We start from the raw sequence: 24,113 nt of genomic DNA, 5'->3' as shown, positions 1-24,113 counted from the left end.
TTCAGCAAGAAAGGATTCTATTGGTAAACAAACAACAACAAAAAGACAGTAAAGACAAAATGTTACAAATAATTTATATTTCAAATAAATGCTGCTCTTCTAAACTACCTATTCATAAAAAATCCAGAAAACAGCAGCAAAAGCAGCACAACCATTTTCAACTGTGATACATGTTTCTGGAGCAGAAAATCCCTATATTAGAATGATTTCTGAAGGGTTAGGACTCATGTGACACTGGAGACTGGAGCTCTGCCATCACAAGATAAAAAAATAAAATAAATATAAAGAATACATTTGGTAAAAATATTTTTTAATTGTATTAATCAGATAAATGCAGCCTTGGTGAACATAAAAAAGAAAGCCCTTTGAACAGTATTATTAGCCTAAAGAAAAACAGGCAGACTTTTCTCATGACACTTTTAATTCAAATTGTACTTCTGTAGACCTATTAAAGCAACACATTCATGCTTGTGTGTGGTTTTAAGTTATTTGATAAATAAAAATGAATAAGAATTTAAGAACAAATCACACCAGGATAGATTAACTTTTTAGTCCACATAAACAAATACAGGTTTATGAAAAATTATGACAATTATTAATACCGTTTTAAAGCATCATGGTACAAAGAAAGGAAAATCACAACGAAATGAAATCAGTAGGCTACGACTAGTTGAAGTTTGCTTAAAGCGTGTAATCTTTTATTCAGGTATAGCTACTACCACTGCACAAAACTTGCTAACTAATAAATATTTCGTAAACGCAATAAACAATTGATGTTTAGGCATAAATTCGCGCGACATTGAAACGATTTACCTTTTTTTGAAACAATAGATTATATCTGCTGAGATACAAGGAGGAGCAAGCTAAAATTCTCAGTTTCACGCGCATGTGCGGGAAACTCATGAATATTCATGTAAGCTCCGCCCACTGAAACCGAAAATCTCAGAAACCAAAAATCTCGTAATACCTGTTTGCCTGAACTTTTTTCACTCCTCCCCTTGCCTGAACTTTTTTCACTCCTCCCCTCACTGCAGCCGCCTAGTCTCGCCTTTTTTTCAGGCGAGGCAAGGCGCATCTCAAACAAGCCTATAGTGTGAACGGGACTTTTATTTTGGTCGCCGTGTGACATCATCAAACTGCGCCGTGTCTAGCTCGTGCATCTGTTGTGATTCGACTGAAGAAAGGTATGTTTTTAAGGGTTTAAAGTGTTTAAAGCGATAGAAACCGTTTAAAGTGAAGCAGAATTAATGATGTATTACTGAATGTAGCTTTGCGTTGCTTTATCTAACATTTATCAGCATCGTTTGAGTAATCTAACATAATAAACTCATGAGTAACAGTCGGAGCGTCTCATTTTGCTCTTTATCATGAATCAATTCAAACATGAATTCAGTCTCTGGCGATTGACGAGAAAACCGGAGCTTTAGATACATTTGTCAACTTGTTTGAATCCATTATAAATACATTAATCATCTCATTATATCTCTTTTTGCTTAAATCTCTTCTCCTCCGTCTAATTTAGTTTGAGTTAAAATGATTCCCTCATTTGAGTGGGAATACATCTGGGGATTTCTTGTGTAATAAATAAAACCAAAGAAGTGTCTTTTAACATTGTTGACAGAATTTATACAGAAAAACACACATTAGATATGAGATGTCTCAATTTATAAGAGTTCAAATTAACTGAAACCTTTTACTCGGTTAATCTTTACAAATTAAATGAATACTTTTAAATGTTTTATTGCATGCAACTGAATATGACATTTACAAAAGAAAAATATATTTTTGCAATTTGTTTTTGTTATTAGGAAAATGTATTCATCAAACTAAAGTGAGTAATTTAAAACACAATTTTTCACATTTTCACAAAGCTCTGAAAATTTTTTTACAATTTTTTAGGTGGCCTTTAATTTTAAGTTTAACGTTTTTTTTGTTTTCTTCAATTTTATGTTACAATGTATTATTTTTTAATTTGTGAAAGTGTGTCAAGAAACTGTCATTTGAAAGTTCAATAAAATAAAATAAAAACTTAACAGTAACTTACTATCTTACTAGTGTGTTGAACTAGGAGAGAATTTTGATTTCCTTTCTTTCTGTTAATTATTCTCATCTTAAACAGGACAAACAGAAAAACTCCTGGAGAAGTGACTGAGATCCACGAGACACTCTTGTATAATGATGGAGTGTATTAAAGAGGAGAGTGAAGACATAAAGGTGGTGTTTATTAAAGAGGAGAGTGAAGACATGAAGGTTGAAAATGTATTCGATTTGAAATATGAAGAAACTGAGGAACAAACTAGTGAAAAAGTGAAGACTGAGGAAACATTCAGACTAAAGGATGAAGAAACTGAAGAACTAACAGGTTAGTTTCATTCTCAAAACTGAATCATGATTTAATTAGTGCCCGAGCACCGATGGTGTGAGGAAATGCTCAGCTTATTATTATTATTCTCCCAAATTAATAGCTTTTTGGGGGCTTATGAAAACTTTGAAACTTTGCACACGCGTCAGCAGTGGTAAAAATTTACGTCTGATATGGGTTTCAGAATTAGGAGTGGCAAAATGGCTTGATAGCTACAAAATTTCAATTAAGCAATATTTGAGCTACGTTTCACGTACGAGTATGAAATTCAGTAGACGCATGTAAGTGCTCAATACCTACAAAAAATACCCTGAAGTATGAAAACCCAACAGGAAGTGAGATATTTAGAATTTTCTCTGCAAAAATGTTGCAGTTTTTTCCATTTCCAGACGTTAAACTGTAATGAACTACTTCTAGAAATTTAGTCAGATCATCATCATATTTGCACCGTCTAATCTATTTTGAGGGGACAGCCATTTGTAGTGATGTCCGAGATCATAGTGGACGATATTGACTCACTCAATCCCACACTCCACTGCAATAACGAGTGTACAGCCGATGTACACATAGCGGCTGTCCGAATTCACTCAGTCGTTTTCATTCACTCCTTCAAGTGAACTGTATTAGAGGACCAATGTAGGGAGTAATGATTGAGGGTTTATGGGGCAATTTCAGATTCAGCCCTAGAATTTTTCCCTGTCTGTGGCAGCCTTAAAAATCTGATGTTTAGCCATGAAACAGGAAGCTGTTATAAGTCAGGCATACAATGTCCAATCAGCCCCAAACATGTCTGATAAGAGTCCTGGCCTGAACACATCTACATGCCAATATTAGTTAGTCATAGTGCCACCTGCTGGAAACGGGAAATGGCATGCTACACTGTAATTCACTGTACCCTGTAATTTCGATTGTTTGAAGACAATGTAAATGAGCCACTGCCGCCCCAGCAATGTTTGTTTAGCTTATATATCAAATCACCATATGAGAATTATTTGTGAAAGATCACATGACACTGAAGACTGGGGTAATGAGGATAAATTCAGCTTTGATCACAAGAATAAATGATATTCTACTATATATTCACATATCATTTTTTTATTTCACAATATTAGTGTTTTTTCTATTTTGGATTAAATAAATCCAGCCTTGGTGAGCAGAAGAGACATTAAAAAATATATATATAAAAAAAGTTCAAAACCTTTTAAATGGTATTATAGGTCTAAAGTCTTTATGTGCAGACAATGTATGGTCAGATTACTTCTTTTAAAGGAAACATGACTTTGTGAATAAGTCTCCTCACATTCATTATAGTTCCCTTTGTCACATTCCCCATTGATATTAAGGTCGTTGACGCCTCAGCCATGAATATTCATCGTGATCCACACCCTCCCTGCATACAGCCATTTTTGACAATAAGTGTCTTACAAAAGTTAAACGACTCTATTGTTTTGTATGAACGAGTGATCAGAATGTTTCACACTGTTTTGAAGAAAAACCGTTAGGCAACAACATCAGTTCTGAAAAGCATTGTGAAGAAATGTTTAAACATTACAGGGCTCTACCCAGCGACCATTTCAGGCACATCTGCGACCGATAATTACTTCGTGCAAGTGACCCGATCAATTCTCATAAATAGATGTATAATACAAAAAACACTTCAAAGATTGTTTACAATGTGAAATGGGTGTGGTGCCTTGCACTGCTGATTTTCAGCCAAATCTAAATTAACTAGAAATACCACATTTGGATTATCCTAAGTGCAGAAATTAACAGGGGCTTGGGGCAAAAATAATGGCTGCATTCATTGTAAAGTTTAGACTCTAAGCTTTCAAATGACACCTATTTTATGTTGATTGATGAAAGATTTTTGAAAAATATGACATTAGGTGCAAGTGGAAGCAAATTTTTGTTGCAGCTAGTGAACATGCGCACACCGGTGGCACACTCCGTTTTAGAGGAATAACACGAACCCTGTCAGGGTTTGAATAAAATGAACCCTGCCATCTGAACCCTGGTGCGCACCAAACAAGCAGACCAAAACCGCTAAAAAGATGGGTCTCAATACGCTTCCTAACGAACTCTGGTGTGGTTTGATTGTTAATTGATATATATAAACACAACACGGACCAAAGACATGTAAACGAGCCAAAAACAGAAGATAATGTCACAAAATGCGACACTATATAAGTCAGTTGATTTGACGACGCGGAAAGATCATTCCGTGTATCAAAAATGAGTAGAGGGCAAACATGGAGCAACGACGAGGTAAAGTGCCTCATCAATATTTGGTCCAACGAGCATGTTTCGAAAATGCTAGAAAAAACGCACAAAAAGCATACCTGGTTCTTCTCATCAAAGGAGCTGTGTTGTCCATTAGTCAGTACAGACGACGGAACTGCCATCTCTTTGCAGCAGATCTTCATTTCTGCATACAATGGAGGAAATCCTGCTGCTGTTTTGAACATTTTATGAGCTCTCAGCTGGTAAAAATAATGCAATATGAACACGCATAAAATGACCGTGTTTAATCCACACAGAATTGTTTTGAATGGTCAGTAAGCAAGCTCTGTCGTGAAATATACGTCATAAAAGCAGACCAATCAGGTTGTATCATATCTTTTTAAGGGTATGTATTGCTTTTAGGTAAGGAGGAAGATCAGGTAGAAGTGCAGGTGTTAAGGGACACGGGTGCTGTCCCGTCTTGTGTATGCAGATGTTTTGCCTTTTTCAGATGAAACATCAGTTGGATTCTGTAGACTTGTACAGAGTTTCAGCAAGGAGGTCATGAGAGTCCCAGTTCACCGTATTCATCTGCGGACAGACTTTGTGTCTGTATTTGAGGATTTAGGTAACGATTTGGTGGAAGAAAAGTGATCTATTCGTTATAAGTAGTTGCCTCACTGTCAACAGAGGATAGCGCTGCTGAATTGTTTCAAAAATATCCAAATGTGTTTACTGCATGAGTGATCACATGCTCAATCAAAGAAGGATAGCCATGCATCTTTATCCCCTTAAAAGTCCTATGTCCCGCTGGCCGTACACTGGATCGTCAAGGGGTTTTAACTAGGGGTTGGCGATACTGCAAAATTTGGTATCGATCAGATACCAAATACATATAGGGTCAGTATTGACGATACCAATATGTTACTTTTTACTTAAAAAAATAAATAAAATTGTGTTAGGGGAGAGCAGTATGCCATTATTTCTGAGGTAAATTAATCAAATCTTTAGGCAATATTTTTTTATTAATGCATTGAAGTCCACAACATTATTAGTTATTAGGCACTGTAGAATTAATTCTTTACAGAGTTTTTAAAAAAAAGTGTTTGTATAGGTTTGTAGTGTTGCCATAGTATCGACATGTATCACAAGTTGCAGTATTATCATGTAGTACCGTTAAATAGCTCCACACAACGCTTCTCTTCCTCTCGGCCATCCTGATCTCTCATTCAATGTGCTATCAGCTTTGCTCACTCAACTCGCTGCTCTTCGGCGTGTTGTGTCACTGAGTCACTTGTCGACACAACAACAAATCACAGCAGAGCAGCAGGAGGGGGAGGAGTGTCAAAGTCGGCCAGGATGTGAAAGGAGTGTTTGCTCAGGTAGAGATAGAAGACACAAGCAAAGTATAATGAACGTAGAGGAAAGATATTTAAATTAAAATATTGATTCAATTACAACTGTATCGATCCGATACATTACCAGTGTTGGCATCGATACTATCGATATTTAGATCGATCCGCCCACCCCTAGTTTTAACGTGAAATGCAAAAACTCAAAAAACTGAGCATGTCACACATCTGCGGAAAGCTGAGATTCTTGCGATTCGAACGATGTAAACCAGTTTAAGAAATAATCAACACAGCGGGTACAATCATCAGATATGTCAGACCACCAAAAAACATGCATATAAGCATACACTATATGCCCTATACACTAAAACAATAAACAGCCATGGAACATAGTAGCATCGTTTCAAATTTTCTGATGGAGGAATCAGAGCATCTTAATATTCTGTCTATAGTTCTATGTAAACATGTAAACAGTCGCAATTGTTTGATATCTAAATGACTGCTGAACTCTCTCCTTTAGATTAACACCTCATGAGCCAATCGGTGTATCTAAGAGGTGTCCACAGGCTTCAATAGCCTAAGGATGGTACCGCCCTCACTTTGATTGGCAGTTATTCGATCCAATTGCATCAGAATTTGAAAATGACAGTCTCGTCTGATAGTCAGTGAAATTCTGAAAAGATTAACATGCCGTTTTAGCAGGACGATTTCACCAACTTGTGCGCCCGTGCTCAAAAACAGTGACATTGGTCAATGTGCAAAGAGACGCCGTGTGCAAAGTTTAGAGCGATTTGGAGCTTGAAGAAATTTTGGTAGGTTAACAATGGCAAAGAGAATGATGAAGAAACACTTTTCACTTGATTAAGTAGTGGAGCAGTGCACTCGGCGTGACAGCGATGAGTCGGATGATGACGTTACTGCAGATGAGAGCGAGGTTTCATCCGTTGACTTGATTGCAGAGGAGATGTTTTTGGATGGCAGAGATGTTCTTCTCGACAAGTAAGTGTTATATTTTATAACGTATGTAGTTAACACTGTATGTAACGTTTTTGAGGTGTCCTGTGTATTTGGTGCGCGAATGTATGTGTTTGGTGTGTATTTGCTCTCCTGGAAAGGTGTGTTTGTTTGTTTGTGTTAGTGTGTGTGTGTGTTAATGTGTGCTCCTGGAAAGGTGTGTGTGTGTGTGTGTGTGTGTGGACGCATGCACCAGTGTTAATGTATATATACTTGTGAGCATGTAAATATAGTATAATACAGGAAAGGTGTAAATGTTTCGTAAATCATTTTTTCTGTTTTTTTGTTTTGTTTCACAGACTATCATCTGACAACGAAACAGAGGAAGACTGGGAGCCAGCCAGCAAAAAAATACAAACTGAGGGGCATGACAGCAGATCAGAAAAGAAAGCCCACCCAACTTCTCAGAGAGGTTCTGCCAGCAGAAGACCAAGAGGCAGAGGACGGGGGAGAGGGAGAGGGAGAACTGGCAGCAGTATCAGTCAAGCTGAGATTTCAACCAGCACTGACGAGAGATGGAATGATGTTGACATTCAAGACGTGACACCACCACAGGCCACCTTCAGACCCACCAATCCACCAGGACCCAAGGTCAAACGTACAGACACATATACAGCTTTACAGTTTTTCCAGCTTTTTTTTACAAACTCTATGTTACAGACAGTAATTAAAAACACAAATGACTATGGCTCAATTCACCATTCAAATCCCTCCAACCCGTGGATTGACATGTCATTGCCAGACATTTTTGCTTTTATGGCCATAATAATTTACATGGGTTTAGTAAAACTCCCGGCACTAAGCGACTACTGGCGAGTAGGTAACCTTTACAGCTTTCCGTTCCCAAAAAAGCTGATCACCAAGAAGAAGTTTCTTAGGATCTGCCGGTCCCTTCACCTTAGTAGCTTGGTGGATGATGCTGCTAATGAGAAGAGAAAAGGCACAGCAAGATTTGATCGTCTCTGCAAAATAAAGCCACTGTACATAGAGATGAGGGATGCCTGCAAAGCTAACTATCACCCTGGCCAGAACATTTCAATAGATGAAAGGATGGTTGCCTCTAAAGCTCGCATGCAACAATATATGAAAAATAAGCCTGTTCGCTGGGGATACAAACTTTTCGTTCTGGCAGACTCCAGCAATGGATACACTTGTGACTTTTTTGTCTATGAGGGAAAGATGTCGGGAAATACTGGCAAGGGGCTCAGTTATGAGTCAGTAATGAAGCTTATCAACACACAGTTGCTTGGCACAGGTTATAAGCTGTTTTTAGATGACTTCTACACAAGTCCCTCCCTTTTCTGCGACCTCCTAAAGAAGAAAATCTGGGCATGTGGAACAATTCGGACAAACAGAATTGGATTTCCAAAAACAAAAATGAATACTCTGGACTCCAAATCTCCCCGTGGCAGCATAAGATGGTTGAGAAAGGACCCCCTCCTCTTTGTCCAGTGGCGAGACACGAAGGATGTGTTCATGTGTTCAACAATTCACACAGCCCATGCAGGGGATACTGTTCAGAGGAGATTACGAGAAGCAGATGGGCGCTGGGTGTTTAAGGACATCTCTATTCCACCAGCAGTGAAAGAGTACAACCGGTATGTATTATATAATCAACAATCTTTTATGCTATTTAAAATGAAAAAGTATGTGGCTTAATGTTTTTTTTTCTGTTCATACAGGTGCATGGGTGGAGTGGACCCCTCCGATGCCCTGATCAGCTATTACAAAGTCATTCGCAAGACCCAGAAGTGGTACCATACATTTTTTTATCACTTCCTGGACATTGCCATCATGAATGCCTTCTTGCTGTACAAGCATATCACAAAAGATAAAGGAGAGGTACCCATGCACCAGAAGGCATTCAGAGAGACACTGATTGATGAGCTGGCAGCAGCTGCGGGAGCTGGTTTACCTCCCACTCCACACAGAGCACATCACAAACCTGCGCACATTAGTGGAGACAGCACCACAGGTCGTCTGAGGTGCAGACACTGCCAAGCCAAGACACCAGTGAAGTGCTCTTCCTGCGATGTGCCTTTGTGCTTTTTGCCAAGTCGGGACTGTTACAATGCATGGCATGTTGCCAGTAACATCTAAAAAGCATATTTGGAAAAAGTTATAATGAGAACACACATACACACACACACACATATATACATAGTGTGCTTTAAAATAAAACATTTTTTATACCATAGCACTTGTTTTGTCTCTTTATTTGCTGTTTTGTTTCAAGAATTGAAACAAGAATTGAAGAATGGGTGCGTCTCAATCCGCTCCCTAGTTCAGTAGTCAGGGCACTGATCAGGGAGTCATTAATTACGAAAAAAAAAAAAAAATGTAACCGCATTTATTTTTGCACCGCGGAACGTTTTTCAATGAATCAGTTTCGACGGACGGATTATACTGGAACACCAACTAGCGCGACAACCGACAACAACAAACCATGGGTGCGTCTCAATCCGCTCCCTAGTTCAGTAGTCAGGGCACTGATCAGGGAGTCAGCCCATTGACTTATGTCCTGATCAGTGCCCTGACTAGGGAACTAGGGAGCTGATTGAGACGCCGGGCATGCGTGAACATGAAGGAAGAAGCTGATGAGACTGCTTTGCTTGGCCCCGTGGATGGGAAATTTTGTTTTACAAAACGAAAGAATGGAAGCGTCGTCAAGAGCATGGTAGTGTGCAAGCTTTACAACAATGAATTTGCGTATCACCGCAGCACATCAAGCCTCAAATATCACAAATATGCTTTTGCTAAACTTAATGGCAAACATTGCGCTGGTCTGCTGGACTGAAATAAATAAACTATATTTTGTTGATTAAGCTTATGTATTCAGTTATTATTCAATGGTATACTAAAAATACATGTGAAAAATTACTTCTCATTGTTCTCAGGTCAAATATTTATATGCGATTAAAATGCGATTAATTTCGATTAATTAATTACAAAGCCTCTAATTAATTAGATTAATTTTTTTAATCGAGTCCCGGCCCTAATATATATATATATATATATATATATATATATATATATATATATATATTCAAAAGGATCTCCTATATATATATATTCAAAAGGATCTCCTATATATATATATATATATATATATATATATATATATATATATATATATATATTTATTATTATTATTATTATTTTTTAAACAAAGCAATCAACCATTCTTTGACAACAGTATAGACTCAAGTTAAGAAGGAAAAAAAAGTGCATTAATAAATAAGTAAAGAGTGGAAAGAAAACACATTATTATGTGAAAATCAAATACAACAGAAAATAAGTAAAAGTTCCATACTTATGAATTTCTTTTTAATGCATGTGGCTTCATCCAATTGTAGTTTTTTTGTGCACTTAGAGTACATGCAAAATATATTACTACACCAATCCTGGAGTATCCCTTCAAGCAAGAAAAACGGGAGTTAGAAGGCTTGTCCGAATTTTCATGATCTCAGCCTTTTTTACCCCTTTCCAAAATGTGGATATTTTCGGACAATCCCAGAATATATGCACGTGGACGCCTACCTTCCCAGACCCTCCAGCATTTCTCTGCTTCTGGACTATTAATACATTTGGATATCGCCAATGGTGTTGTAAAAAAAAAACTAATTATTTTCCCCAGTCAAACTCTTTCCAGTTGTGAGCCTGTATGGTTATAATTTGTGACCCTTTCTGTGAAAACCCAGCTAAAGTCATTTTTTTTGTGATTCACTGTTATACATAAAATCATCCTACATAATGTAACGAACATTCTGTTAAAATATAACCTTGATATCTCTAATATTAACTGAGTATAGCTACGTTAAAGATTTGCTGAATTTCGGGCTCAGAAAATCATGTTTTTGAGAAATTCCATATTTTTTCCTTATTTTTAAAACTGCAACATATTTGATGCATAATTATCCTGCATATGAGCGATATACCACATTAAAGCTGAGATTCTCCCATTTTCAGTGATATATGACACATTTATGGGAAAATTCTTAAAGGTTTGTAAAACAGGCCTATTTATTATGATGCTTATGTCCAAAAAGCACAAACGCATTCAAATGAATTGGGGGTACAAGAGCTTGATTGTAGCAACAATTACCAAATCAATAAATTGAAATGATATGTATAAATGTATTAATAAAATTAAATATCCATGGAAAAAGTCATTCATATATAAATTAATTAATATATTACATTTCAGTAGAAAATCTCTAACTTAAATTATTTTACTGGGCTACTATGTAACATTAAGTACAGTACTGGAGTAAAAATACAGAGAGGGATAGTTCACCCAAAAATGAAAATTCTGTCATCATTTATTTACCATTTGTACCCTCACCCTGCACTTTCTTTAATAAACCCGGTTATATCATTATTCGGGGTAATTCCACCGAGATTAATATCGAAAAAGCTGTTTAAGCAATCAGCTATTTTCTGTTCCTGCTCGCGTTTAAGTGCTGCCATGTCAAATCTAGATAACTTAATTAATTAATCCAGTGTTTCCCAACCTTTTTTCAGTTATGACGCACTTTGAAAATGTTCTAAATTTTGTGGATCCCCCTCGCATAGGTTACACTAGGGGTGTAACGGTACAGATTGCTCACGATTCGATTTGTATCAAGGTCTTAGGTTCACAGTTTCAGGTTCACGGTTTCTGTATGGTTCGGTATTTGCTATGTTCATGGAAAAAAGGACTACTGTCAAATAAAAATAAAGAAAATAACAAATAACGTAAATACAATTAGCAGCACAAATAATTAGTATTGAGCATAGATAGGCTACTAATAAAATAATGCTTTTTGGGCTTTTCAGGTAGGCCTAGCTCTAACATTAGTTTTTAGGTAAATAAATTGAATAAAGTAATCAAATGAAAAATTACTGCATATTTAACAGTTTAAATAAACTTACAAAAGCTATTCAATCAAGAGCAGTGAGTGATTCCTTATCTTCTTTGACATTAACAGACCCTTTAAGACCCAGGGGTATCGCTTTCTTGACTGTATGTTCACTTAAGGCATATTCAGACTATGTCTGCTTGGATACTCATCAAGATGGACATGTTGACAGAGGCTACTTCTTGTGTGAGTTTGTCCGTTCAAGCGCAAGACTTGAAAGAGAGCTCAATAGTTGTGCGCTGAGACGTGCATGTGCGCGCTTTCGATGACCGCACAGACACAAATCTTCTCACATCGCGATCGCACGTGAGTTCTCCATCGCGTCTTCTGGCTCTACACCCGTATTCATATTCGAAGATACGGCAGCACTCACATGCATTAAACAAAGTTTACTAAGAGAGACCGTTTTGCCCACTTCTTTTATAATTATCGCTGTTGTAATGTATAACTGAGGAGCCAGCACGTGTATCCATCGACAGAAACATACAAAAAAGCATTATTTTCAAGTTACAACCCATATTAAAGATGCATCATCAGATGTGAGATGAACCGCGGTGCAAGTGCGTGCTGAAACCTTTTAAGCGGCACCCCACGCACCCCGGTTGGGAAACTGCATTAATCTGACGCACCACCATCCACAACATGTTTTATATTGACACATAGCGGGCCTAATATGACTTTAAATTAAGATGGTTATTATTGGCACAATGTTGAGCTACAAAACAAAAAATAAAATATTAAAATATTGGCGATGACACGAAAATATCTCCAGAGACATCTGAACCCGGCTTAAGTCGCAATGACCTGATTGCCGCTCGTGCCGATTGATCTTAATGTCTTTCTCTTCCTAATGGTAAAAAAAAGAAGTTCCTGAACTGAATAACTTACGAATCAGCTGGTGTTGTTGCGCTGAAAACCCCCCTGAGATGATTAAAATCGATGTTTAGGGAACCCGCATCCGGTATTATTTTTTTTTGTGCAAAAGTATAAAGTGTAATGTCAATAAAATCACTCATTTCAGTATTTATAATGTTATGAATTAAAAATTGAGTATTGTATCTCAAACCCCTTGGTATAATTTATCATTTACAGCAATAAACACACAACCTATTTTCATCATTTTTATGGCCATGGCACTTTCACACAATCAAAATCTCATAATTAAATTTTGCGACTTTAGCCGGGGTTTCACAGACAGGGTCACATTTTATTCCTAATTTTATCAATATTACTAGTAAAGAAGTTCATATAGTCATTAATGCTGTGCTGTTTACAAACATCAGAAGTTGAAGCTTTATTTTTGGTTAATTTAGCAACTGTACTGAATAAATACCCAGAGCTGTGTTTGTTTTCTTCTAAGAAAGTCGATAAATAAGCAGATCGAGTCTTTCTAGTCTAGGTCTTTCTGTATGCAATCATGCTCTCTTTCCACGAATTGCGAAAAAACTCCAGTTTTGTTTTCTTCCAGCTGTGCTCCATTTTTCTGGCTGCTGTTTTGAGGGCCCGAGTATACTGGTCGTACCAAGGTGTTGGACTATTTTTTGTTAATCTTCTTTAAGCGCCGGGAGCAACTGTGTCTAAAGTGCTGGTAAAGAGAGATTCAATAGTTTCTGTTGCAACATTGAGTCCCTTTAGGCTATCTGGGATGTTGAGGAGATGGAACTGATAAGATTAGAAGATTACTTACAAAGCAATCTTTAATCACAGCAGTGATAGTCCTGTTTGTAGACCTGTGTAAGAGCCATGTCTATAGCAGATAACCCTGAGTTTCTATCCTTCAGGTGGGATGGTACTTTAAAATGGACTATGAAGGGTCTTATCATAGTTGATCATTTATTTAAGGGAAGTACATTGCATTCATTCTCTGGTCTTAAAGAAATGCTCGTTTTCATCAAGTGACTTTGGTATCTACAAATAAACTATATTAAAACTCAAAAACACAATTGAATTATTATGGAAGCCCCAACTAGTGTGGAACAGTATTTCATTGACATAAAGAAGCAATATATTTTACATAAAAGACATAAGTTGCAAAAATATAGCTTGAAAAAATACTTGACTCAACAGATAATACACTCCATATAAAGAAAAAGTGGAAGTCTGAACTAAACAAAATTATTGAGGATGAGTATATGTGCAGAATAAGGGAATCAATAGTCACAACTAGGGCTGGGCGATATGGGCCAAAAAAATGATCACAATATAATTTACCATATCAGTCGATATCGATAAATATCACGATAAATGTAAAATCTTTATTTCTTTAAAGTTTAAAGGCATATTTTTGCTCCTGAGTGAAAACAGACAGTTACCTGTGGTTTTAAACTATCCTTTATTGTCAAAACATGACAAACACTTCCCAAACAGGTGAACAATTTATTTAAACTGAGGTAGATATTTTTATTAAAATCTTAACTATGGTCAGCATTTTTTTTACTCAACCTTATATCAATAATATCATTATACAGGGCTTGACATTAAGCATGTTCATGTGCTTGTCCTTCGAACAAGTAAATCATTTATTCACTTGTCCAAGTAAAAAATGTGCTTGACCGGAAAAAAGTGTGTGTGTGCGTGTGTGTTTGTAAATATAATTTATTCTGAAGCAATATTCTCACCAGTGTTCAATCAGCTTTGACATATTTAAATCTGCATATTTGTGGTTTTTATTTTTATTGAATCATTTGAAATTTGTGATATTTTCACCTTTTATAAAGGGCATTTCCCCTAATCTTATTAAATATAGGCTATGCTTCAGGTTTCATATTATATTTGTAATTTTGATCAATACATTAAATTAAAATAAGACACTATAAGGGCTGTTACCAATCAAATTAAATAATTTACACTGAAAAACTACAACTGCATTAAATAATGTGTTGAGATTTGTTTTGAATAGACAAATCAGACATGTTGGAAAGTAAGTTTAACATTGAAATTAAACCACCAGTAGGTGGCAGCAGGTGGCCGTCTTAATGAGTGAGTCATTGAGTCGCTTATTTAAACGATTCTTTCAAACGCTGAATCGTTCAGTAACACACATGATGCTGTGAGACGCGTTAAGGTTCTGCTGTGAACGATTTTCGCATCAGAAATAGAACAAAAACACTCAATATTGCACTACATATACTTAATTGTGTAATCTTACTGGATCTCCAGTAAGGGCTGTCTAGTCTATTTTATTCATTTTAAACATCGGATGAAATTGTTTTTCTTTTGATAAAGGCGATACTAAGTCATTAATACATCATCAAAGACAAACAATTACGATAGCGATGTACAAGTTCGATGTTTTAGTGATTATAGTTTGATAACGTTAGCTTGTTGTAAGTCACCCACTAAAGCTAACAAGGTGATAAGCCTATACATAAATGTAGTTAATGTAGTTTTACCGCTGTGTTGGGCTCAATGTTAAATGGAAGATCTTCGAAGAAGCATGATAATTTAATAATAAATTCTCTGCGTGGTGAACCTATGATAAGCAGCCCAGGCACGTTGCTCTGTTTTATGTCGGATGGGATCGCCAAAATATATCCAAACCACGGAACAAACTAACTTGTCAACGATATCCGTGTCCTCCGAGCTTTCTTTATCGTTTTATCTCCGAGCCCTACTTCATATGTCTAAATGTTTTGTTGTCTGTTGCTTTGTGCCATTAATTGGTGTCAATTTGCATTTTTCTCTTTTTGCCTTAGACCTGATGGTGCTGGAAGAGGAGTGTGAAGTACTGAATGAAATGGAAGAGAAAGATCAATTTAAGAATACATGTTTCAATACAGTGGAAAAACCTTTTAGTTGCTCACAGGCTGAAAAGTCTTTGTCACAAAAAATGTCTAAAAATAAGGGAAATTTAATCTGCCAACAGTGTGGAAATGGATTCCGTCTAAAAAGAAGCCTTGAAAGACACATGATGATTCACACTGGAGAGAAGCCTTACACATGCCCTCAGTGTGGAAGGAGTTTTTGTAGTAAAGGACACCTTGACATCCATATGAGAATTCACACAGGAGAGAAGCCTTTCACCTGCCAACAGTGTGGAAAGAGATTCGCTCGAAAAGAAAGTCTTAACCGACACATAAGAACTCACACTGGAGAGAAGTCTCACACATGCCAACATTGTGAAAAGACTTTTGCTGAAAAAGGAAGCCTTAATAAACACATGATTGTTCACACTGGAGAGAAGCCGTTCACCTGCCAACACTGTGGAAGAAGTTTTAACGTAAAAGGAAACCTTAATAAACACATGAGAACTCACACTGGAGAGAAGCTGTTCACCTGCCAACACTGTGGAAGAAGTTTCAACCTAAAAGGAAACCTTAATAAACACATAAGGATTCACACAGGAGAGAAGCTGTTCACCTGCCAACACTGTGGAATAAGTTTCACTCAAAAAGGAAGCCTTATCAGACACATTGGAATTCACACCGGAGAGCAGCCTTACAACTGCCAACAGTGCGGAAAGAGTTTTGATCGACATGAAAACTTTCAAGACCACATGAGAAGTCACACTGGAGAGAAACCCCACACATGCCCTCAGTGTGGAAAGAGTTTCCGTCGAAAACAACACTTTGAAGTACACATGAGAGTTCACAAAGGAGAGAAGCCTTACACCTGCCAACACAGTGGAAAAAGTTTAAACCGAAAAGTGAGCCTTGACAGGCACATGAGAGTTCACACTGGAGAGAAGCCGTTCACATGTGGTCACTGTGGGAAAAGTTTTAGGTATAAAAAAGTGCTGGACTACCACATGAGGATTCATGTATGAGAGAACTGGTTTTATATGTCATCAGTGTGGAATGAATTTCACAGACAGGAAACGCCTCATGTTTGAGAGACTGTATAATGTGCTGATTATTGTTACAGTACTAAATCATCTTAGAACATTGATTTTCAAACCCTGGGTTTAAAAAAAGGGCCGCCAGGATGATTTAAGAAAAATGGAGTTACATTAAAAATAACTGTCACAGTGAGCCTCTGTGACTAGTAGAGATGCCACAATTCTCAATAAAACATTGAACCGTTTGGTACAGCATTCACGGCTCAATACGAGCTTGTGAATTGCGTTTTTTGTGTCTTGGTTTTGCATTTAATAAAAAAAAAAAAATTCTCTGCTTGAAATATTTCTGTTTATTTCGGCTGTTTGAGTGAGTCTGTGAGTATACGCGCTGATATGAGCAAATATCCAATCATATGCACTAAAGTTAGGGGGTGTTTAGCCCCGCTTGTAATGCTGGTGTCAGAGAGTTATACTCACGGAACACTATAGTTATTCACATTCACGAAAGTTCATTATTAGCATGCGTTTTAAAGCTTTGCTGGTTACACATTTCATTCCTGTGCTTGTGCACAGTTTTAACATGCGTTGAGCGCGCACTAAAAGCCTGTCAAACAAACGTGATTGCTGGACTTATGCTGGGTACACACCAAAAGATTAATACATCTTATAAGATTTTCAAAATGAGATTCCAAAAGCATGAGGACAAATAATCCTAGCTTTACCCATTTTGCTCCTATAGTGTGTGGTGTGCCATGATGTGACAAAGACAGCACACCACACACAAACAGATTTTCAACCTGAGTACCGACTGTAAACACAGGAAATCTTGCAAAATCTTGCGAGACTTCAGGCCAGCGACTGCAAGCGGGCTGTAGAGCTTGCACACTGCCTTCGTGACGTGCGTCTCAGGCACGGATCAAGCCGCGCTGAAAACGTGTGCATGCTAGTTATAGAAAAGAAGCCTACTTTTCACCACGCAAGCGTGTTGAAAGTGTTTCAGGCAATAAAGAATACACTGCAAAAAATGCTGTTCTTACTTAGTAATTTTGTCTTGTTTCTAGTCTCAATATCTAAATATTCCTAAATCAAGATACATTTATTAGATAAGTAAAACAACATAAGATATTTGTTCTTGTTTTGTTGAAAAAAAATCAAAATGAAGTAAGTTTTTGCTTAAAACAGGCAAAATTATCTGCCAATGGGGTGAGAAAAATTATCTGATTGAAATGTTTCTTGTTTCCATCCCAAACAGAAAGCAGATCATTTTGCTTGTTTTAACGCAACAGAAACGCCAGGCTTGCAGTGTGTCTCTGGCCTCAGCAATACGGATGATATGCAAGAAAGAAATCGCAATAGTTTTTGGAATGATTTTCACAGAAAATTGACGGCGGGAACATGGTCTGTAAATGTTACAGAGTGAGCTAGAGGTGAGTAATGGTTAAAAAAATTCACCCTGCTATGTTTTTTAATATATTGTTGTTTGCATGTGTCTCTTGGAAAAAATATATCTTTGAAATTGACTTATTAAATAAACTTTAAATAATTGTTTTAGAGTCTGAGTTTTTTACAGTTCATGACTATTTGATATTATTAGAGAATGTTTTAAAAAAGAGCTGTTGACACCGTAGCCTGCTTTCTGATTGGATATTATTTCGTTTCACAAGAGTGTGCGCGAGTTTGTCCTCGGGATGGCTCCGACATTCTTTTGAGCAGGTTCGGACACTCTTAACATACTTCACACCACAGAAAAATTTGATAAATCTTGATAATCTCTAGAACCACCAAGATAACCAGGACCGACGGGCCAAAATCAACCCGACTATATTTTGGTGTGTACCCAGCATAAGTAATCTTACTGCGCTAATACTGTCAAATACACACACAAGGTTAACATATATAAACAGTCGGTTATGTCTAAAGTGAAAATAAATTGGGTGCCTCTGGCCATCCACAGAACGGAAGTGAGGGGTGGAGCTTACGTTCTTAACAGAGTAGCGCCACCTACGGTTTTGGAGCGTAGCTGCGTTTATCACATACATGTACAAAAAAGACGGAGAAACACGACAAGCTTGGCGTTTCTGTTGCGTGACGCGGCGCTGTTGCTGCTCCAACCTCTTCAACACGGGAGCCGAAATAAAAACGGACACGCCTACAGTGTCCCCCGCCTATAAAACGGTATAATAAAACGGTAACACTTTAGAATACTGTTTCTTACTTAATGCATAACTAATAAAGAGTTACTGCAGTACTAATGAATAATTCTTCATTAACACTCAAGGCACTAATATTAACTACTAAGGAATGCGTGTTAACTAATCAATATGTAATAGCATTTTTTAATTGTGTTAAGTATCAATTAGTTAATCAGTAACTATTCAATTCAGTCATGCCTCCTTAAGAACTACTATTAAGTAACTACTAATTCAGCTTCACAAGGAATAACTATTAAGTAACTACTAATTAACAGTGATGCACAGTATCAGATAGAGGCCCTTTCTCCTTCTTTAGTACTAATGTTGTTAGATAAATGTACTACTGTTATGTGTACTATATGTAAATATTCATTTACATTCACTCGCAAATGTGCCAATTAATGTTTCTGTCTGTGTGTGTCCCCACGCTATAATGTTGCAGTTCTTGCAGCATTAAATCAGAGAAAACAATTCTAGTGAAAGAGTACACAGAGATTCATGAGTGCACATGCAGAGGGCACAAAATGTGAGCGCACACGCAATTTCTGTGAGTCCAGTTTTGTGCGAGAGAATGGATTGAGATTCCGCTTGTAAGCAGAGATTCATTGCTTGTAAACTTGATGTGTCTCGCGGTACCATATTAATACTACATTAATGAGGATGTTGATGTTTTTTTATGTAAGTATTGTCTGCAAGCAGAAGTTCAGGATGGAACCCCATCCCCAATCTAAGTGCCTTGCCAACATGGCTCAGGCATTTTATGTTTATGTGATACCAAATGATTTCTGTATTTAAGGCAATGACTGAGGGGAAAATGAGAATACAGGGAACCTATGAGTCATTAAAAAAGAATTACCAAATAGTTCTCAAGGAGTTACTTAGAACCTGGAACAGTATTCTAAAGTGAAAACATAAGGAACCCATTCATAATTAATGAAGAATTACCAAATAGTTCTCAAGGAGTTACTTAGAACCTGGAACAGTATTCTAAAGTGAAAACATAAGGAACCCATTCATAATTAATGAAGAATTACCAAATAGTTCTCAAGGAGTTACTTAGAACCTGGAACAGTATTCATAGCGTGAATAGAGCGAGAGAGGAAATGCACGCCCATAAACACTCTCAGGTGCAGATCCAGTCGATTCAGGCGCCGCGCTCCACTTTATTCCTATGGGTGACGTCGAGCGACTTCAACGCTTCAACACAGCATTCCGGGAAGGCAGCGCTGCATTTGACCCGATTTGAACGCAGAAATGACGGGAAGCTTCACAACGTCGCTTCAGTCGCGTCTCAAAAGTGGATCTCCACCGTTCACTGCTGTCAGGACTTTACCAAATCATACCAAAGAAGTGTTTTTTTGACGGAGCGGTCCCAGTGATAAAGGTTCGGTCCTGCTTTGGAAGCAGCCGGTGAGTTGAACTGCTTCAAATGTCTGTGCTGTTGGCTCGTCGCGTGAGATGATCATCATTCAAATGCGCTAACGGATTCTATTGTTGTTCTATGTTTAACGTTACACTAGTCTGACGTGCAAAACCATTTTGCTTGCTACTGCTAAGGTTTAGTCGCATACAATAGTCCATAAACCGAATCATGTCCTCATAAACTGCGAGTATGCTTTAATGGCGACGACTTTCCTGTATCTATTAAACCTTTGACAAAATCACAATAGAACATTTAAATCTGCATTGGTGCTGCTGCTGTTGATCCAGAGCTAATGTGTATATATATGAAACGGTATCTTTTAAACCACACAGTATCGCTAATTTGTGATACAAATATGACTTGCTCTGGAATTATTCAGGTTATGAACGGGTATAATTTCAACAAAGGGTTAAACAGAATAATTAAATGTGTAGTTAAACTATTAAATAAAAACGACCAAATAACCAATTGGCATTCTAACCTAAATTCGAGGTCATAATAAAATGTAGTCAGATAAAGATAAATTGGAATAAAATCCCTTTGCCCTGCTGAAAAGCCTGAACGCACAGCGACCTTCACCCGCCATCGTTAGCCTCCATTGGGATGATTTGGCCGGGCTTAAAACACAAACCTTTCTCCAGCCAAATCAAATGAAGTGAGTTTTTGCTTTAAACAAGCAAAATGATGATATGCCAATGGGGTGAGAAAAATTATCTTTTTTCTGTTTTGGACGGAAACAAGATTTCAGTCAGAAACTAGATTATTTTTCTCACCCCATTGGCAGATAATTATGCCCTGTTTTAAGCAAAAACTCTTTTTCAAAAACATTTTTTTTTTTTTCAACAAAACAAGAAAAAATATCTTATGTCGTTTTACATATCTGGTAAATGCGTCTTGATTTAATAATTTTTTAGATATTTAGACTAGAAACAAGACAAAATTACTAAGTAAAAAGAGCATTTTTTGCAGTGTATTCTATTTTGCCTGGAACGATTCCAACACGCTTGCATGTTGAGTGAAAAATAGGCTGTTCTATTTCTAGCATGCACGGCGCGTTTTCAGTCGCCGGCCTGAAGTCTCGCAAGATTTCCTGTGTTAACGGTCGGGACTCAGATTAAAAATCTGTTTGTGTGTGGTGTGCTGTCTTTGTCACATCATGGCACACCACACTAGGAGCAAAATGGTTAAATCTATGATTATTTGTCCTTATGTTTGTGGTCTATCACATTTTGAAAATCTTATAAGATGTAAAAAATATGTTGGTGTGTACCCAGCATAAAGCAATAACACAATGAATTTAGTTTCTTTGTTTTATTATTTAACTGTTTAATCATTTGAATAGTCATTTAATTTTTCACTTATACATTTTATTATTATTCATTTCTCATTTTATGTTCTAATATTTTATATTATTTGTGCATATTATATATTCTATTGTATATATGTAGTGAAGCAGTAATTTACATTTTCTCTTGGTAAATTAACACTTGTTGGAACTGTACTGGTCAGACAAAGTGTAACATCTAGATGAAGTCTGAGCATTGAAATATACACAACTAAGTTTATTCAATAAACTCTGCTCTTTTATCATCGTCATCATCATCATCACTTCATCTCCTGCTCTTCTCTTTCTCTCTCAGTCAAACTCTGACAGAAGTCTGTTAATAGATACTTTACTGTGTGTTCAAGCGTCAAGGTGGCCGGAAGTCATTCATTTTCAATGGGTTGGGTAAGCCCTGACTCCAGAGGACAGAGAGGATGCCATGGCTGGACTATTGAGCCAGAGCCACACCAGAAGTCAGGGTCAGGCAGGACCATCGAGCCAAAGCCACACCAGCAGTCAGGATCAGGCAGGACCATTGAGCCAGAGCCACACCAGCAGTCAGAGTCACGCAGGATCAGTGAGCCAGAGCCACAGCAGCAGTCAGGATCAGGCAGGACCACTTAGCCAGAGCCACACCAGCAGTCAGAGTCACGCAGGATCAGTGAGCCAGAGCCACAGCAGCAGTCAGGATCAGGCAGGACCACTTAGCCAGAGCCACACCAGCAGTCAGGGTTAGGCAGGACCATCAAGCCAAATTCACAGCAGCAGTCAGGGTCAGGGAGGGCCATCGAGCCAAAGCCATAGCAGCAGTCAGGATCCGGCAGGACCATTGAGCCAGTCCAGTGTTCAGGGAGAGACAGGGAACTCGCGTAGGAAAAAACAAGCACACAGCAGTAATGAGTTTGATGAAAGGATGCTGATAGCTTTGAAGGCTGTGAGTAGGAGAGCTAGCACTTCTCAGGAGGACAGTGCAGCCTTTTTTTAAAGCCTACTGGAGGACTTCAGGACACTTAGGACCAGGCAGGACTTCAAATTCCAAATACACAAAATAGTGTATGAGGCAAAATGTCTAGAGTCTGGAGACACTGAACACTGGGGAGAGAGTGACAGGGGGCAGCTGTCAAGTCTGTGGGGGGTGTTTGTAAGCTGCACCTTGTGCTTTCTCTCTCACCTTGTATGAAAGTGTTTGTTTCACAAGTGTTCAAAACTGTTCTGTAGGAAATTGTTTGTTTCAGGAGTTTTTTTTTTTTAAGGTTTACTTAAAGTTATAAAGTTTGAAAACTTTATTTAATAGTTAATATATCAGAAATAAAATATTGTTCTATAAAATATATTTCTGGTTATGTGTTTTATATTATTACATTATTACTACATATTCTAACATATCATATTGAAAACGTGTAGCGGACCCAGGTGCTCTATTTTCACACATACATTTTTTACTTATACTAAATAAGTACTTTTTTAGTATAATTATCCTAAGATAATCTTAAGGTCATAGCGCACACTTCTGTGCTATTTTGAAACACCATGAATATTAACTAAAATGTGCTTTTGACATGCTCTGTAGAAAAAAAATATATATATTTATAGAAATCATGCTTTTTTGTGATTAATTGGTGGCTCTTAAAAGAGCCGTTAAAAGCCATGGCTTATGCCACAGGTTGCCAAGGGACAGCCCGCTCTTTGGAGAAATATGCCATTAATTTTCACAGATGGCCTCCCGTGTAGCATTGTTGCTGCCCACTCGGGTGACCTCCTGTAGGTCAGCAGCTTTGCCGTCTCCTGCCGATGGTGTGGGTGTCCTGGTGATGCTCATGGACCTCCTCAGGAAGTTTTGCAGGACACAGGTAGCCTTCACACAGGCGTCCATGTTGGCAGGGCTGATCTCTATGACTCCTCTGTACATACGCCACTGAGCTATGAGAATACCAAAGGAATTCTCAACCATCAGCCCTGCCCGTGACAACCTGTAATTCAAATCTCTATGCCTGCTGGGGAGATCCTGTCCAGAGAACGGCCGCATGAGGTCTCGGCAGAGTGGAAAGTGTGTCTCATCAGCCACATCAGCTCACTGCACGTGGCAGAAGAGCATCCTGTGGCAAGCCAAGGGTCCAATCTCAGAGTGCCTGGCCGAAGGTGGAGTTAACCAGCACCTTGTCCTCCCGTAGCTGCCCACATCCACTACCCGGAAGCAGTACTGGGCATCTACCACTGCCAGAAGCACAACAGAGTAACTCCCCTTGTAGTTGAAAAACAAGGACCCTGAATTGTCAGGGGTCCTGATTACAACATGTTTTCCATCGATGGACCCGAGACAGTTGGGGAAGTTTCATCGATGGAGGAAGTCAGTGGCGATGCTTCGCCAGTCTTCAGTGGTGGGGACTGGCATGACCTCCTTTACCAAGGCATCCCATTTTGCCCTGGCGACCTCTCCAACAATCCCTGCCATGGTGCTCACTCCCATACGATAGCTAAAAGCTATGGTGCGGTAAGAGTCTCCAGTGGCCAAGAATCTGCAACAAAAAAAAAAAAAACGACAACTACT

The 24,113-nt window shown here is 37.9% G+C and overlaps 1 protein-coding gene across 4 annotated transcripts; it reads left to right on the top strand.

Annotated features, from left to right (window-relative positions):
* The first annotated feature begins 1,074 nt into the window (after nt 1-1,074).
* On the top strand, nt 1,075-16,854 carry LOC137049226 (gastrula zinc finger protein XlCGF57.1-like). Of its 4 annotated transcripts, none has more exons than XM_067427703.1 (6): nt 1,077-1,184; nt 1,809-1,831; nt 2,120-2,362; nt 6,804-6,933; nt 7,248-8,546; nt 8,631-9,103. In XM_067427703.1, the coding sequence occupies exons 3-6, from the start codon at nt 2,176-2,178 to the stop codon at nt 9,046-9,048; spliced, it is 2,034 nt and encodes a 677-aa protein (XP_067283804.1). In that variant the 5' UTR covers nt 1,077-1,184; nt 1,809-1,831; nt 2,120-2,175; the 3' UTR covers nt 9,049-9,103. The 4 variants fall into 4 exon arrangements, with proteins under 4 accessions (XP_067283803.1, XP_067283804.1, XP_067283802.1 ...); XM_067427701.1 differs by having other exon boundaries at nt 6,801-6,933; XM_067427702.1 differs by lacking the exon at nt 1,809-1,831 and having other exon boundaries at nt 1,075-1,184; nt 6,801-6,933.
* The last annotated feature ends 7,259 nt before the right edge of the window (nt 16,855-24,113 follow it).

The sequence above is a fragment of the Pseudorasbora parva genome, chromosome 20 (assembly GCF_024679245.1).
Source record: "Pseudorasbora parva isolate DD20220531a chromosome 20, ASM2467924v1, whole genome shotgun sequence".
NCBI lineage: Eukaryota > Metazoa > Chordata > Actinopteri > Cypriniformes > Gobionidae > Pseudorasbora > Pseudorasbora parva.
Note: the sequence above shows the minus strand (reverse complement) of the source record. Positions and strands in the feature narration are given on the sequence as shown.

Bases quoted from the DNA above. Each gene is read 5' to 3' on its own strand.
- LOC137049226 (XM_067427702.1), top strand. From the start codon at position 2,176: ATGATGGAGTGTATTAAAGAGGAGAGTGAAGACATAAAGGTGGTGTTT. The intron at 2,363-6,800 runs GTTAGTTTCATT...CACTTGATTAAG, and splicing joins AGAAACTGAAGAACTAACAG to TAGTGGAGCAGTGCACTCGG. The intron at 8,547-8,630 runs GTATGTATTATA...CTGTTCATACAG, and splicing joins GCAGTGAAAGAGTACAACCG to GTGCATGGGTGGAGTGGACC.